The sequence below is a fragment of the Branchiostoma lanceolatum genome, chromosome 10, assembly GCF_035083965.1.
Source record: "Branchiostoma lanceolatum isolate klBraLanc5 chromosome 10, klBraLanc5.hap2, whole genome shotgun sequence".
Taxonomy (NCBI): domain Eukaryota; kingdom Metazoa; phylum Chordata; class Leptocardii; order Amphioxiformes; family Branchiostomatidae; genus Branchiostoma; species Branchiostoma lanceolatum.
This window is the reverse complement of record NC_089731.1, coordinates 10,618,096-10,635,392: the sequence shown is the minus strand read 5'-3', so window position 1 is coordinate 10,635,392 and position 17,297 is coordinate 10,618,096. Positions and strand designations below refer to the sequence as shown.

Genomic DNA, 17,297 nt, shown 5'->3' with positions numbered 1-17,297 from the left:
GCTGGCGCAGCCGAACGCAAGCTGACTCAGCCGAACGCCAGCCGACCTAGCTCCCGAATCACTCTAACCATAGTCGGAGAGAGTCGGGGGGCCATGTTCGGCTATGTATAACCGGGGCTTTATAGTTTCGAAATACCGAAAACAACCGAAAACAACCGAAAACAACCGAAAACAACCGAAAACAACAAAAAACAACCGTAAACAACTCGAAAACAACCGAAAACAACTCATAAACAGCCGTAAACAATCGAAAACATCACGAAAACAACACATTTTAGCAGACGCACTTATTTTGAGCTTGAGTTTGCTGTGTTCTTAATGCTGTTCGCGATGTTAAAAGATACCCGAGGTGCTAGATTAGATTGTTTTTCCTTTTGCTTACTTTGAAATCCCTTGGCCTTCAAAACGCTAGTAATTGCATTCCACAGGGACATTCCCTTTTCCCTTCCCCAAAAGATTTGATTTTCACAATGGAGGTCAACTTATCAGATGGAATATTATCTTATCTTGTGACGTCAATCAGACCACTGGGTCTTACCAAGGAGCTCCTTGGTCTTACCGCTCAGTCAAGATTAGAATCTAGATAACTACAGGCTGGCTTTGGATACTTTATATTCTCTATTAGCTGTCGTACAATAATTGCATCACTACACCATTGTTTTCAAACAGATGTGAAAACGTTGAACGTGCTGCTGTTATGACGGGGAGGCCAATATCTTGAGAAGAGGGTCTGGGAGGTTTAGTGGTCCATAGGCCATGCACATTTCTAGACATGTCGCGACATTGAACAGCGAACTCTTGTTTTTCATCGCAAACATAAAGATATCGTGATCAATAAACTCTTCCTTTTTAACTTTTTTTAAGGAATCGTCAACTTGATGAAACCTTAATCTTTTCTTCACTGTAAGAATGTTTGAAGATAATGCAAACTCCTGCTTTTCTTTTATCGAGCAATTTCCTCAACTTGAAATAGGCAAGAACTAGAGTTCCACGACCTCATACCTTCGCCAAATGATTTTAACCTTTATGACTGACGTATTAGGAGTGTTTCTCATCAATCATAAATCATACCAGTTGATTGTCTTAAAATATAACATGTCCAAAGTATGAGCTTAACAAATTTATCATCAATTATGCAAATGAGGCCCTTATTAGCATAATGTTCACATTCACATAACGTCCCGATGCCACAAAAAAGGATTAAATGTATGAAATTGCCGTCTTTTGCCAGTGTGGAATAATAGAAGTTACTCATTAAGTATGCAAATAAGGACCACATTTGCATATTTTCTATCTATCAACAGTCCTCTCTTCCTCAGTTACAATTTGAATTGTCATATCATGGAACAAAGCGGATTTTTAAAGTTGCCTCATTAATTATGCAAATTAGAATCTGATTTGCATAATTATCGTCCAATCATACTAAGCATCACACAAGCTATCCACATACCAAAAATCATGACCATCCATCAAGGCCATCATGTTATGGTGTTTTCTCATTAATTATGCAAATGAGGTCTTCATTTGCATAGTTCATATCAATTAATATTTCTCTCTTCCTCTGTTACATATGTCACATGTTTGAGAGTCCTATCATGGAATTTGGCGGATGTATAAACTTTCCTCATTAATTATGCAAATTAGATACTGATTTGCATAAGAAGTGTCTAATCATGTACATCGTCACTCAAGCTATCTACCTACCAAAAATCATTACCATCCATCAAGCCCTTCTTGAGTTATTCCCTTTCAAAGTCAGACGCAAAACCTGCTCCTGCAGTTCGAAAAGAGCCGCTAGGAGGCCCAAACCCACACCACTTACTCTCTGTCCAAAGATCTATCTACCACTCAAAAATCAGATCCAAAGCCCAACCCCCGATAAACCATTAAATTTCATCTCGATCCATTTAATTTCGCTCGAGTTATGCCACCAACAAATTAACCGACAAACAAAAAATGGTCCACTGCAGCACCAAAGGAACCCCCGAAAAGACCCATCTTCAAAGTTGACCTTCGTCTCCGCGACAAAAACTTACCTACCAAAAATCACCAACATTCATTCATGGCATAAAGAGTTATATCGCCAACACCATCACTCCACAAATTCCGACCCAAAATACGCCCTTCTGCCTACGGCGAAGGCAACAATAACGAGAACGCTTTTTATCTTATTCAGGTCGTCAAAGACAAACCTTTCAGACTCAGATGACTAGCTGTTTGGACATGTTAGTCGTGACCCTATAACTATGTCTGGGCATGCACACATCATAGTGGTCACAGTGGAAGATGAAAGCCATTCTTCAGACAAGGACGATTCAACGGGGCTAGAGAAGACTACAGCCACTGAGATGTGCACTGCGTGTGGTAGACCCGTGAAAGACCATGTAGAAGCAGGGAGCGGGTTTGGTCCCGAATGCAAATGGCGGCGACAAGAACCCACGACAGCAGCGAATTCTCGGGAGCAACCAGTGGATACGTCAGATGTCACCTCTCCTCCCGAAGCTGTTCCCGAGGGAAGCTCCCCTCCTCACACCGTTTCAGAAGATGTGATCGCTAGGATGCAGGCAGAACGGGATAAACTCTTACATCAATATGAGGTAAACCGGTTGCAGCAAGAGATCTCTACACTACGAGCTGCTCTGGGAACACCACGAACAGACCTTACCCCGCCATCACAGGCACTTGGTGCAACTGTTGGCGATCCGAATGGACCTCCCCCGACCAGTATCACACCATCACATCCAATAACACTACCGGACGTTAAACACCAACCCAAAATCCAGACGGCCCTGAGAAAGCTATCGACATCAGTGGAACTTTTAAATAACATGCTGGGCCATTCCACCAACGGAGATGCCTACAATGGTGATCTAGAAACCCTCGACACCGACCAGTGGTCTCCTTCATCAAACTTCAACGAGAAGGACCGTGACCCAAATTCAGGTGAGGCGGCAGTACAGATTCGGTTGTTATCGTGACAACTAGTCTGTAAATTAAGGTTTCTTAAAATTGTTCTAGGTAATAAATTCCATATGACGAGAGAGAATGCTTCCCTTGTTTGCTGTGGCCATTACCAAAACAAGATCGGATACGAAAATGGGATAAAAAATGTATGTGGCTAGCCAGATCGTTGGCTACCTTACTAGGTATTGGCTCTTAATAATGCTCTTCCATTTAAAGCATATTTTGTTTCAGTTGAATCACGGACTGGGTATTTGAAGAAACGATTGGCCGTTCAGACTCACCGTCTTCGGCATTTGAGTAGGAAACATAACGAGACAAGGGTGGGAATCGACCACGTTCGAGACTGGCTGGAAAATAGCCACGCCGCCCAACCTGTCGATGAAGTCAAAAGCGGCAGCACAGACTCAGGTAACAGCCACGATATACGTTTGTGTTGTTGCATAAAGATAACATTAAGCCTGATAAAGTAAAAAAATATCCTTGCAGGGATTTACCCTGAAGCACTTTTGAATGACCGATCTTATCAGAAAATTACGTGTACACGTGTACATATGGAAATACAACCTTACATGCACTGTTTAGTTGGTAATCAAACGATTCCACCTATGTCACGGTAATGAATTATTGGCTTTTCAACAGGAGTGAGAAGTCCCGCCATCTCTCCAATGTCACAGTTTAGTGGATCAATGCCAGATGTAAACAACACTGATGGACATCGACAAAGACAGCGTAAGTACAGCACACGCCCTTAATGAGATGAAATGATTGACAGGCATCTTTATTTTTAGCTCATCAACAGAAGCATCTATGAATATACAGCTTATATATATATAAGAACGAGTGCATATAGTATCACTCCACGGAACCAAGGCACAGTAGAACTCAATACAGCCAGGAATGAAGAACTTTTCGCTTTCATTACGTTAGACTCGACAGTGTGCACATACTACCGTTGACAATCAAGTTGTATCTTTCAAAGGCAGAGGAGAACACATTGACTACCTCGCACTTTCAACAGGAGTCAGAAGTCCCTCCGTCTCTCCAACTTCACCGTTTGGTGGATCAATGCAAGATGTAAATAGCAATGCTGGGCAAAGACACCGTAAAGCCCCCGTCACAAATAAGAAATTCAGCTCGGCCGACGTCTTGGCGAGCTTTAAATGTGCATTTTCGGCCGAAGTACGGCCGACGTCCTGTCGATTACGCGGGCTTCGGGCGATTTTTAGAAATAAAAGTTGATCCAAATATTAGCCTTTTTCCAGGTTAGTTGATACTGACTTCGTCCATGTCCAAGAGATGGTACAATCTCATGGGGGATTTTTAGTTTTTAGTGTTCGACGGACGTCGCCCGAGACTTTCATTGGAAAATACGGTCGACGCTCGGGCGATTTTGAAATTCGGCGAGCTTCGGGCGATCTACAAAATCGGCCGATGCTCGCATGAATTGTGACGCCGGCTTAAGTACAGCGCACGTCAATAAGATAACATATCTATCAGGAATCTGTCTGTATCTCCCTAGGCATGAAGACGTGTTTAAGTTGAGTTTATAAACGTTTCTAACAATCATAAACATTTATATATGAATTGATGATGGAATCCGTGCACATATGAATGGAATAAGACCTGACGCAATAGACGTAATGTGATTAGAGCAGCGATCTTCTGTCTATTGCCTTTATTGACGTTTGATGTTATTGACCTTGACAAAGAATCACGGATTTCTGCGAGGTCGCAATCTTTCCAGTTAGGACAACAAAGACCGAGTGCAGACAAAATCATGCCATATGGCCAAGGTAGGTACAGTATTGCTCAATAAAAGTAGGATTGAAGAACTTGTATTTTTACATTTCGTGAGGCTTATTACTTACAGTAGATCAACAGTGTGTCAACACTACCGCTAACAAACTGAATCAAGTTGAATATATCGAAGAGATATTAGATCATCTTTGTACCTCAACAATAACAGATACATCATTTGTTCAGGCGTCACTCGGGCGGAAGCTATCATGAGAAGACGGAGCGTTCAGAATGAACGTGTGGCGTATTGGAACTCTAAACTGATTTTGAATGAGGAGAAAAGGATACAGAAAAGTGTTGTTCAAAACTGGCTTAACAATTGTCATACCGAACAAACGCCCATTGACAGGGGAAGGCACTACTCCGATACCAGTGGTGGCCAAAAAGGTAGATCATGGCAGATAGCTTTACCGTTTATTTCATCTATTAATCTATTAAACTTATTTGGATATTTCAATTGTGAATATTGAATCTAATAGTAGTTATTGTAATTGCACATTTTGAAGTATGATATTTATTTTGATGATTATTATCTGCGAATTCGCTAAGTTTAAACATGTTTCCAGATTTGACATCGTATGGCGTAAACATGGTATTATAATCTTATCATAAAGACTATTTAATTGGTCTTTTTCGAGGATTAGAAAGTGCTGTCTGCAACACAAATATGCTTTACCGATGATAACACCTGTATATCGGTCCGTATATAGAATCCCCCGATGTCGCGATGTCCAACTCATCCCATTTTGGAGGATCAATGCCAGATCTACTCAACTACAAAGGAAAGGACCATCACGGTACGCAGAGAAAACTTAACAGCTTAAGACATATTTGCAATTTGCCTCTTTACATCTCGAGAAAAATTACTCCTGATGTCTCAGTAATATTGGTAGAGACACTATGTCTGGTTATTAGTTTATGATTTGTTTCTGGAAATTTTAAGTGAAGATAATCATCAGTGTCCCACTATGACAGGATCGTTAAGGTCCCATGGAACGACTGATGGGCTTGATAGCATTGGAGAAGGGATGGAAGAAACTCTACCTGAAGATGCCAATGATGAACACATAGAAGCTGGGGATCCAAAAGGCCAAGCCGCAAAGCCGATAGACTGTTAGTGGATCACATTTTTCTATGTTAGTAGCAACATTGATGGCACTGAACGATGAGTTGTTTTCTCTGAGGAGCTAGTTTTGATGTTAGTTGTCACTATTATCATTTCCATTCAATCTTTAAAGTTGGTGTTTATCGGTTTACCGGGAAAGTCATCAATGTTGAATGTTCAGAGGGCCAAAGCGCCTTTCATCGAATGAACATACTGGAAACGTCTATAGTGTCTTTTAGATCAAATTGTACTGCATAATGTTGTGAACTTGTGGCCATGTTACAAAAGTGTCCTTATCACATACTTCACAAAACCCTATAAACTTGACAATAGTACATAAAGATAGTATAAAGAATATAGTTTATACAGGACATACTTCAACGGGTTGGGCTTCAAATGATGTCCCTAGAATCGGATGATGATATCAAAAAAGTGCCCTTGCCACGTACTACCTAAACCTAGCCTGAATCTTTTACAGCGCTCCCTTCTACCCAGAGAAAAGACGATGGCAAACGGCCTAATAGAAGTGAGTACCTAACCCCTTCTTCTCTGTATCATTGTTTCTCTATGTATGTGCATATAAGCTGCCATTGAAATAGCACATGTGACACGTTGACATGTAGGGAGTAAAACACATAGAATGATTTCACCTATGTCAAAGCTGGAGACCAGTTTTACGATTATATCGTAGCTTTGTACTAGCATCAAATAGCTTCACGTGTATCTTTACAAAATATCATCAAATGTCATACTTTTAATCGTTCTACTACACTCCATTTAGAATCAATACGTTGCTTTGTGTAGAAATAAAAGCTACCAACGCTTGCCAAGACCTCGCCACATCTGGGGAAGTTTCAAGAAGACCATCCGCCCCGACTCATCAGTCAAGAAAACACCAGAGTGTCAGATCACGTGACAGAGATTCGAAGAGCCCTCGTGGTGTTGAAGTTAGAATCACTGCAGACATAGTTTCACACTTCTTTGAGGACGAAAGAATCCCGAAAACAGACAGAAGACCGGGACACGATCCAAAAGGTATCCGTTTTAATCATAACATCTTAAATATTCGGCCTCGGCCGAATGAGTGTATATTGTATACTTTCAAGGTTAAATAAAGGTGGAAAAAAATTCTCCAGAAAGGTGGTCTCTTAGACCTGCATCGATCTACGGCTTGAGCCATCTTACCCCAGATGTTTTGAAATAAGAAATTGATTTTTAGTAATGAAAATGGTCCCAATGATGACGTGGTGACTGTCAAAGCCACATGGCTGTTAGTACCAATCTCGATTTTATTTTTTATTCAGAGAATATTCAAAGAAAACATCAACTAATACAAATGAAGTGATATGGACGAAGCGACGGCGGACTCAAGTTGTATTCAACTTATATTCTTGCCGTCACTTGTACATTATGGAAAATAAAATATTTGACAAGACGTGCGAATAAGTGAATGAATACATATGTAGGTACATAACAGAACCCTAGTTGAAACGTGAGTCCAAAACTCCCCACCCAGAGGACGAAAAGCAAAAAAGGGCACATATCTAAAAACGATTAGTTGCTGTAATGTAATCTTGGGTGGCTAACATGATTTTTCTGTTGAAGTCAGAAGAAAAAAAAACACCACGTAGAATTAGAAGCTGTTTAACGTTGTCAGAGAGGGTGTTGAAATTAATGGTTCAAGTTGCAGATGCCCATACGAAGTCGTGAAATGAGAATTCTGGAAAAAACGAGAACCACAGTTGAAATGACTGAATTTGGCGAGACATAAAGATTTGAAAAGGATGTGCTCGAAATTTTGCATAAACAAGGGTACGAATATTCAAGTTTAATTGTTCCACCCAGTTAAGGAATATGGAGCAAAAGACTTTCCAAAATAATTAGTAGAACATTTTCTAGTTCTCAATTTTATACTGTTTCTCAGTTCGTACGAACATGTCTCAGTAATTGTGTACGGAAGTAAAGTATCAAAGATATTCACGTGTACATCCATTTACAATGTTATGAAACAGTAAAAGGCGATGAACATGTCGCCTGTCGGACAAAGTCTCCCAGCCGAGCTCTTCGCAAGTTAAAGAGTATGATGACCCATTTATCGCACCGGAGACAACGAGGGAACAGTGATACTGGATTCTTTCGACAAGGTAAGATTCCTCGATTGTGCACCCGTGCCTGACAATGTCAGCATATTCTAATAAAGAGCGTATACAGAGACTTGTAAATTTTTCTATGACATGGAGGAGTAACTTGAATTTTAAAGCACTAAATAATTTTTAGAAACAATACTGTCTATATGATGGTGCCAAGACATATTGAAGCTAAGAATGACCCCAATATGCTTATGACAAGAAACTGACTTTATAAGAGAATTATAAAGATAATTGGTTTGATTTTCTTTCAATTCAATTACAATACCATACTGATGCAGAGCTACACAACATTCACATGCTATCATTTAACGTTGAGTTGAATAAGATGATGATGATGGTATTTCTCGGCAGATGAAGGAGTATCTGGTGAGAAAGTTGCCCTTCCGTCGCGCAAACATCCAGAAAAGCAGGATGTCAGGAATAAGAAACCACCACAAGACAATCGAAATCCAAGAAAACCTCGGAGCCCCTCTAGAGGCCAAAAGAAACCTGGCAGCCCCTCTAGAAGTCCTAGGAGAAAACACAGCCCCTCTAGAAGTCCAAGAAGACGCCGCAGTCCCTCTAGAGGTCCAGAGAAACCCGGTAACCCCTCTAGAAGAGATAGGCCAGCTAAAGGAAAAAGGACGACAAAGAATGAACCAGGTACATGTACTGACACGAAGGGTAAATAATACTAGAAAGATACCTAATGACTTTGATGTGGTAATCAATTAGGCGACCTCTTGTTGATTGGTACCAACATGTATTTTTTCATGGTCAAACCTTTTTATAAAAGATTAGCATTATGTTTTCTTTCTCGTCGAATATGCAGGTCGCTCGCGATCTATGGACGTTGGTGGGAAGAGACCCAACAGGGGGCAACGTCCGAGTGCAAGAGACCAAAGCAAACTTAGAAGCAGGGGAAGCACAGAGACGCCTTCTGATGGCAAATCCGGGCTCGTCAAGGGAAAGGAAGAACAACGGATTGAAGGCAAACGGAATCCATCGAGAGGACTAAAGACAGATCAAACATCAGAAGGTATAGGCAAAAAATAAGTTTACACATCTTTAGGTCTGACAAAAGTAATGTTCGACCCTCACCTACTTGATTGATAAGAGCACTGTCAGAACATGAAATCTATCTTCAAGACCATAAACAGCTAGGACACTTTACCAGTGCAATTAGGCAGTATGCTGTCAATCGTGTGCCTAAAAGAGCACCAGGTCTGTGATGGAAAGCTTATTTCAATTTCGATTCAATTGTAAAATCAAATCGGCAGAATTACACTGTTATACATCTGAATTGTGTCAATGTTTTCAAAGACTATTACAAAAATATACACAATTAACTACTAGTAATTTATACATATATACATAGATAAGAATGGCAATGGCGTTAACATGCTGACATGTTATACAGATGGATGGCTTGGTGAAGGAATGAGTTACCGAGTATTTTGTGAGGGTCGTTTGGGATTGTGATAGATGATAGGTTTTCAGGTCCGCCCTGAGGCCTTTGTTGGTGACACAGGTCAAGGTCATGAAGAGGTATATATATATATATATATATATATATATATGTAGTAGCAGTATATATATATATATATATATATATATTTGTGTCATTGAAATTACATAAAATTGACAACAGCTAGTACATAAAGATAGTATAAAAATATCTTTTATACAGGAAATACTTCAACGGGTTGGGCTTCAAAGATGTCCCTAGCTACCACAGCAGATGATGCAGGGGTATCCGGCTCGGTCAAGACAAGACTGCAAGACGACAAGCGCGCAAACTGGAAGACATACAAAGCCAATGGAGATTTACACAAAGCACAAGACACCAACGCAATGTCAGGTAAAGTCTTATTGACAATTCCAAAGGAGGACAAATTACCCTTGATGTAATGGAGCAGCGTCCCAATACATCTCAGCACGAGTATGTGTATGATCCAAGAGATATTGACATCAGAACTAACCATCAACTGTTTAATGCATTACTGAATTTGATATTCACAGGGTTCTTTAACAGTTTCAAGGGATCCTTTTTGAACTTAGTGGGTGGTGATGAACAGAAGGAAAAGAACCCCACAGAACTGGGCGTACCTGGTTGGTACGAGGACACCGGTAGCTCACATGGGAAAGCATCGGATGACTCAAGTATGTGACATCTCACTGATATATGCTGTCATCATCATTAACATCACCATTTCTTACTGATATATGCACTATATCACGTTGAAAAAGATATGTTGAACTAAAGTGGCGTTTAACACAGCTTCTGTAAATGTTATACAATTCACAAACTTTAAGACAGAAAAAAATATTATTATCATAGTACATTGTCGTTTGATTCTTAACTTTAAGCTGGTTTGTTACGCCGAAGGTCGGTTATACGGTTTATAGAATAGATGTAGATATATAATATAGATAGATTCCAGAAGAAACAAAGGAATACGCGCAGAGCAGTTTGTAGACGCTGACTTTTCATAACATAAATCCCTGTCATCTAGAAAGTTTTATCTTTCTTCATCTATCTTTTTTCTTCAAGAAAGAACCTCCGGACGCAACGGGAGACTCTTCCATAATGCCCCCCCTATGGTGTTCGTGGTGCCCAGCTCAGACCACGAACTTTCTGATGAGCAGAATGTCAGTTTGGGAAGCTTTAAGGCAGGAGAGGACCATACCAGCAGAAGACGTGGCTCTCGTAAGAACTAAGTTGGTACAGTAAATCATAACACAAGGATATTGATCTGGGTGTCAGTAAGGATGTCTCAAATAGCATCTATCAAGTGATACACTAACTGAAACATCTTTGTCCATATTAAACCCAGTCCCAGGTAGTTGTTACTTGTGGGAATCATTGTAAATCCACAGTTGTAGAGTTTGAATTCTCCTTATATAACCATCAACTGTTTAATGCATTACTGAATTTGATATTCACAGGGTTCTTTGACAGTTTCAAGGGATCCTTTATGAACTTATTGGGTGGTGATGAACAGAATGAAAAGAACCCCACAGAACTGGGCGAACCTGGTTGGGGCGAGGACACCGGTAGCTCACATGGGAAAGCATCGGATGACTCAAGTATGTGACATCTCACTGATATATGCTGTCATCATCATTAATATTACCATTTCTTACTGATATATGCACTGTATCACGTTGAAAAAGACATGTTGAATTAAAGTGGCGTTTAACATAGCTTCTGTAAATGTTACACAATTCACAAAGACAGAAATTAACATCATTATCATAGTACATTGTCGCTTAATTCTTAACTTTAAGCTGGTTTGTTACGCCGAAGGTCGGTTTTACCGGCTATATAGAATAGATACAAATACAGATATAGATAGATAGATTCCAGAAGAAACAAGGAAATACGCGCGTAGCAGTTTGGAGACGCTGGCTTTTCATAACATAAATCCCTGACGTCGAGAAAGTTTCATCTTTCGTTATCTGTCTTTTTCTTCAAGGAAGAAGCTCCGGAAGCAGCGGGAAACTCCTCTATAATGCCCCCCCTATGGAGTATGTGGTGGACAGCTCAGACAATAAACTTTCTGATGAGAACCTTGTCATTTTGGGAAGCTTTAAGGCAGGAGAGGACAACACCGGCAGAAGACGTGGCTCTCGTAAGAACGGATTTACTTAGTTGGTACAGTAAATCATAACACAAGTATATTGAGCTGGGTATCAGTAAGGACGTCTCAAATAGCATCTATCAAGTGATACATTTACTGAAACATCTTTGTACATGCTAAACCTAGTCCCAGGTACTTTCGGGGATCAGCTTAAATCCACAGTTGTAAAACATTTCATATGTCTTTCCAATGACAGAGCCAATTGGAAGAGGAGCTGCAATGCTCTCGGATTTTGCGAGTGGGGTTAAAACGTTCCTACGAATTCCTGAAACCGAAACCGTAGAAGACCGTGGTACGTACGAAGATCACATCCCAGGTATCGTGCACAACATGGTCATCGGAGGACAAGCAGGGAAGAACCAAGAGGAGAATTCACCAAGTACGTTGATAAGGAATCTTAAATTTTACAAATTGAAGGTTTAAAGGTTTGCCAATATTGATAATAACTAGTCAATAAGCACGAATGTTTTTTGTCCTTTTCACCAAGGTTTACTAGACAGTCTGAAAAGTAGCTTTGACTCATGGACGACTGGTGAGTCAGAAAAGCGACGACCCTCCTTCGTGGGAAGTTGGAAGAGAGGGGAGGACACCGGAAGTCACAGGGATGCAGGGAACTCAGGTATTTCTGTGACAGGTATTTCTGTGACAACGTGCTGTATGACTTTGTTGTACAATTAGATAGGAATTAAGAATTTTCATGAGGATTTCGGTGATAATGATTACGTAAATTGACTTTCAAGGCAAGGCTACGAACGAATGTTTGACTTATTATGCTGATGCAAGAACTTTTTCTCTCTCAAGGATTTATGAATAGCCTGAAGCAATCTCTTTGGGGAGACAGTGGTAGAGACCAGCAGGAAAGTAGAGGTGAATGAATTAGATGTTATTGCACTTAAGCTTATTCATTTATCTAAATTATGGATATGTTGTAGGAATGTGGCACGTATTATCTGTTTACAAAATTCGCTTTTAGTATATTCGTCCTGGTTTAGTCATGGATTCTTAACCACCAAGAGTTGAACGACAACAAGTTTATAACAAAACTACATACCGTAGAAAACTTATAGTACCAAGTCCACCGTTATTTAAGTCATTGTGTATCACTGCATTTCACAGGACCGCCCGGTTTTTTGGATGACCTCCCGTCAGTCCAAATTTTTCCCCCTCAGAACGAGAAGTCAACCAAGAGGTCAGATGACAAGGAGAACATGGACTGGTTCTCACCGCGCAGTTGGTGGTCAAGCATAGAAGACCTCCTCGGTATGGCACCCGATGAGGAGAGGGCTCCTCGCAGGGCTGGACCAGCCTGTGGGAACCAGCGGCATCGGCGTAGGAGTTCTGACAAAAACGTCGACCCGAACACCTTATCTCCCATGGACATGTACCCCAGGAGAAGACGTGGTTCTAATGCGAGTGCAGGTACATTTTTAATATCTCTTGGTTGTGCTTTGCTTCCTGCCATAACAGTTGTCTACTGTTAGTATCTAGCCTATCATTGGTGTCAAAAGCTGCGAAGTGAGACTACCTTTGTGCATATTTTAGAGAGGATGGAATTCGGAATACATGTGAAAACATAGAATGGGAGACACTCTTATATTTTCTTTTCTAATATTTTTTTTCATTCACAGTATCATCGGCCTCAAGGACTGAAAGACGAAGGAGTTCTGACAAAAACACCGACCTGAACACCTTATCTCCACTGAGCTATCTCAAATCTTCCGGCAGAAGACGTAGTTCAGGTACTTAAGATATCTTTGGGTTGTGCTTTGCTTCCTGTCGTAACAGGTCTCTACTATTAGTATCTAGCTTATCAGTGGTATCAAAAGATGTGGAGTGAGACTAACTTTGTTCATATTTTAGAGAGGCTGTATTGAATACAAGTGAAACATAGAATGGGAGAGATAATTATCTTTTCTTATTTTTTTATTGATTTCATAGCATCATCGGTCTCCGGTTCATCGATGCCAGACCTCAGCTGGTTTTCAAACATGCCGGGGAAGAAAAAGAAAGAAAAGAAAAAGACCTAAGGCCCCTTTGGGGGGAATCTGCGATTAATCAGTTCTAACTGAAATCATGGGCAACTGCATGATACATGTACATATATAATCATAGTATTGACTAAGAATCAGTAGCCACTGGCCCATTACCAATTGAAGTAGGTAGATACAACCGGACCCCTTCAAATGACAAACTAAGCACTTCCTGTGACACCTATTGTATAAAAAATATTGTCACAATGTCTTAGAATGCACACTGTATAGTGACATGTGTAACAACCCTCTTTTTAATGTCTTACCTAATATCGACAGCAAAATGCGACATGTTCACATATCTATGTCATCAACAAACACTGATGTAACCGGACAAGTTTGTGAACCCGTGTTGCACAATTTTTAAGAAAAGAGAAGAAGCATATAATCTGTATATTCACGCGTTGTATAGTACATGTTTTCTTTCTCTCTTTTAGCAATTCAACATACTGCATTTAGCCTTTTTTGGGCGTGAATATGCAAGACAGGTCATTGTGATTTGTTGTAATGTCTGTTCACAATGTCTAGATCTGTTTTACTTAATGCTACGATCTTGATGCACATTTGCATGCACCTATTTTAGATCGAGATACATAGATTAAGTGTATCATTTTGGTTTCCATAAAGAATTAAACAGCAGCGTTTATGAGCCTGTGTGGATGATATATCATGTGTCATTCGAAAAAGGACAATGATTCGGCTGGAATGAACGTCTATTCATGGTGGTGGAATTGATGATGGACACAAAAAAGAATTCTACATATGAATGTATAGTCACACACCCGCAATGTTGGATGTCATCAGGTCATGACAGTAGACCTGTTTATATAGATTTATATTAGTTCATATTATGGTCTGTGTACGCGTGTGCATGTACCCACGTGTGTGTATGTGTGACAAGCTGCCTTTCCCACCTCTTAACAATCCAAACTTCTTCGAAAACTTAATCAAAATTCCCTCCTTCTGTATGGTTCATTTACAACACACAACACGCTAAATCATCTCTACTGACCCGTAATGATGACCCGTCAAAAAGTCCCCGCATTCATGGCACCTCTCGTGAGACCTTGGGGTGTTTATCTTCCCAGTTCGAGAGAGAACGCTCCCAGCCTCATGTTTATACTGAACATCGCAGATTGTATGGAACGTAGAATCATATACAAGTTACCGCTTACACTTTAAAATACGGATCAGAACGAAAAAGACTCCTCTACTGATCGACCAGCGTAGCTTGAATCATGTTGAGAGGCACTCTGTTGCTGATAGTATTCGCCGACAAGCTCTCTTACGAAAGGTCAAATTGATTATACCCAATCAAACAAAAGTTGCAGGGTTGGATTCTGCCCTCGCTGCCACTAGCGTGTGCCCGAGGCCAATCACCAATGTATATCACAAGCAGATATGCAGCTGTCAGTACTTGAACAGGTTTTTCATTTCACAGCTATGGTCGCATCCACGAACGCGCATGTGTGTATGATTCTAGTCTTTAATGCATATAAGACTTTAAGGTTGGACCCATAGTGACACGTTACGGGTCTCTATCATGCAGTTAGAATGGATGAGGTGTTTATTGCGGATAAAAATGACTAGATTTCTTGAGTACAAATATTGTGCTCTTTCATTCATACTAACAAACATTCGAAAATGACTCAAACATCTATACTTGCGTATCACTGCATAACTTCATACGGTCTTTCACTCCAAGCAAAACAGCTGTGCTATCATAAATAGTACTAATAATAACGTCCCCTCTGACCTTGCCCAGTGGTTGTGCCTGTCTGATCAGTCCCGGGGTCACACGAACGTCGAACTCCAGACCTCTACTTTGTTGTTGTCTGTCATCCGAGGGACACATTCTACCCCCCTCTTGTCTTAAACACTTCTTATACCTTTTTTTCATAGATTCGTCACCATTACTGGAGTCAAGGTATGTACGATGTGTAGGTGAGGTATTTGGCAAAACAATGGGCAGTCATATGGGTTGCATACCGTGTATTGTCACTGACTCGATATGAGTGGCGTTAGTTATGTCAGTATGAAGCAAGTATATGGCGACTTGACACTAAAATCGGTGATGAAGGAATTCTCCATGTAAAAAACAAGTAACTGTTACGAAACAAACCCATTTGAGTAACAGTATTTGGCCCCTAAGCAAAAGGTTCTCACACGATAGACAATGGAGATTCTATGTCCTTAAATTGACCTTTCTGTCGGTCACTGAAGGTGAATAGGGGATCCGGACCCTTTACCAAGGAAGGATCACTATTATAGTCGATTGAAGTGTCCAGAGGGTAATGTTAAGTTACTGATCGAATGGTGAATGGAAGGATGAAGGGAATGGTCAATATTTTCCTGGTGAGATGACTTTATACCTAACACTATTTTGGTGACCAAGCACTAATAGAACCTAACAATTGTATGTGAACCAACCTAGAGACCAGATATGTGTTTGTGACTCAAGGTTACATTGTCTTAATAGGTGGGTAAAATTCTATTGTAGAGTGATGCATGCACTAATGCTTTAACACCTTGAAACACATGTGGTTGGAGAGGGTTAGGCTTTTCTCTCAGTGGTGTTTACAGAAACACATGGCGATATGCTTATCTCATAGCTTCCAACGTGTCCATACAGTGTTAAATAACTTCACGGTAATAACGAGAACGCTATTTATCTTATTCAGGTCGACAAAGACAAACCTTTCAGACTAATGATGACTAGCTTTTGGACATGTTAGTCGTGGCTTTATAACTATGTCTGGCGGTGCACACATGCTCACAGTGGAAGCTGAAATCCATTCTTCAGACAAGGACGATTCAACAGAGCCAGAGAAGACAACCACCGAGATGTGCACTGCGTGTGGTAGACCAGTGAAAGACCATGTAGAGGCAGGGAGCGAGTTTGGTCCCGAATGCAAATGGCGGCGAAAAGAATCCACACATTCGGCTGATCCTCAGGTGCATCCAGTGGATGTGAAAGATGTCACCTCTCCTCCCGAAGCTGCTCCCGATGGAAGCTCCCCTCCCCACGCCGTTTCAGAGGATGAGATCGCTAGGTTGCAGGCAGAACGGGACAAACTCTTACGTCAATATGAGGTAAACCGGTTACAGCAAGAAATCGCTGGACTACGAGCTGCTCTGGGAACATCACCAGCAGACCTTGCTTCGCCATCACAGGCACTTGGTGCAACGGTTGGCGGTCTGAATGCACTTCCTCAAACCAAAATCACACCATCACCTCCGATAACACTACAGGACGTTAAGCACCAGCCAAAAATCCAGACGGCCCTGAAAAAGCTATCAACATCAGTGGAACTTTTGAATAACATGCTGGGCCATTCCACCGATGGAGATGCCTACAATGGTGATCAAGAAACTCTCGATACTGACCAGTGGTCTCCTTCATCAAGCTTCATCGAGAAGGGCCGTGATCCAAACTCAGGTGAGGCGGCAGTACAATTTTGTCTCCACAACATTTGGTCTGTAAAACAAGGTTTCTCAAAACTGTTCCTGGTAATAAAATTGGAGTCCATATGACGATAGAATGCTTTCTTTGTTCGCTATGAGTGTGGTCGTTATCGAAACAAGATTGGATACGAAAATGGGAAATGTATGTGGCTAGCCAGATCGT

The 17,297-nt window shown here is 40.8% G+C and overlaps 2 protein-coding genes across 3 annotated transcripts in view; both read left to right on the top strand.

Moving 5' to 3' along the window:
- LOC136442945 (uncharacterized) overlaps positions 1 to 17,297 on the top strand; it is a 31,145-nt gene that overhangs the window by 2,405 nt on the left and 11,443 nt on the right. The window contains exon 2 of the mRNA XM_066439988.1: positions 2,177 to 2,943. Within this exon, the coding sequence (XP_066296085.1) occupies positions 2,247 to 2,943 (697 nt within the window). The 5' untranslated portion in view covers positions 2,177 to 2,246. The remainder of the gene's footprint in view (positions 1 to 2,176; positions 2,944 to 17,297) is intronic.
- LOC136443056 (filaggrin-like) lies at positions 3,875 to 14,318 on the top strand. 2 transcript variants are annotated; one of them, XM_066440120.1, is made up of 20 exons: positions 3,875 to 4,066; positions 4,674 to 5,148; positions 5,472 to 5,558; positions 5,737 to 5,874; positions 6,345 to 6,392; positions 6,671 to 6,901; positions 7,879 to 8,010; positions 8,368 to 8,658; positions 8,828 to 9,034; positions 9,686 to 9,856; positions 10,018 to 10,158; positions 10,550 to 10,705; positions 10,945 to 11,085; positions 11,475 to 11,630; positions 11,836 to 12,018; positions 12,127 to 12,258; positions 12,441 to 12,506; positions 12,789 to 13,058; positions 13,268 to 13,378; positions 13,578 to 14,318. In XM_066440120.1, the coding sequence occupies exons 2-20, from the start codon at positions 4,971 to 4,973 to the stop codon at positions 13,664 to 13,666; spliced, it is 2,928 nt and encodes a 975-aa protein (XP_066296217.1). In that variant the 5' UTR covers positions 3,875 to 4,066; positions 4,674 to 4,970; the 3' UTR covers positions 13,667 to 14,318. The 2 variants fall into 2 exon arrangements, with proteins under 2 accessions (XP_066296217.1, XP_066296216.1); XM_066440119.1 differs by having other exon boundaries at positions 3,877 to 4,066; positions 12,756 to 13,058.

What these genes read in the sequence shown, in the direction of transcription:
- LOC136443056 (XM_066440119.1), top strand. Translation starts at nt 4,971, where the DNA reads ATGAGAAGACGGAGCGTTCAGAATGAACGTGTGGCGTATTGGAACTCT. An exon ending in ACCGGGACACGATCCAAAAG is followed by an intron (nt 6,902 to 7,878) that starts GTATCCGTTTTA and finishes GTTATGAAACAG; the next exon opens with TAAAAGGCGATGAACATGTC. An exon ending in CAGCAGAAGACGTGGCTCTC is followed by an intron (nt 10,706 to 10,944) that starts GTAAGAACTAAG and finishes TGATATTCACAG; the next exon opens with GGTTCTTTGACAGTTTCAAG.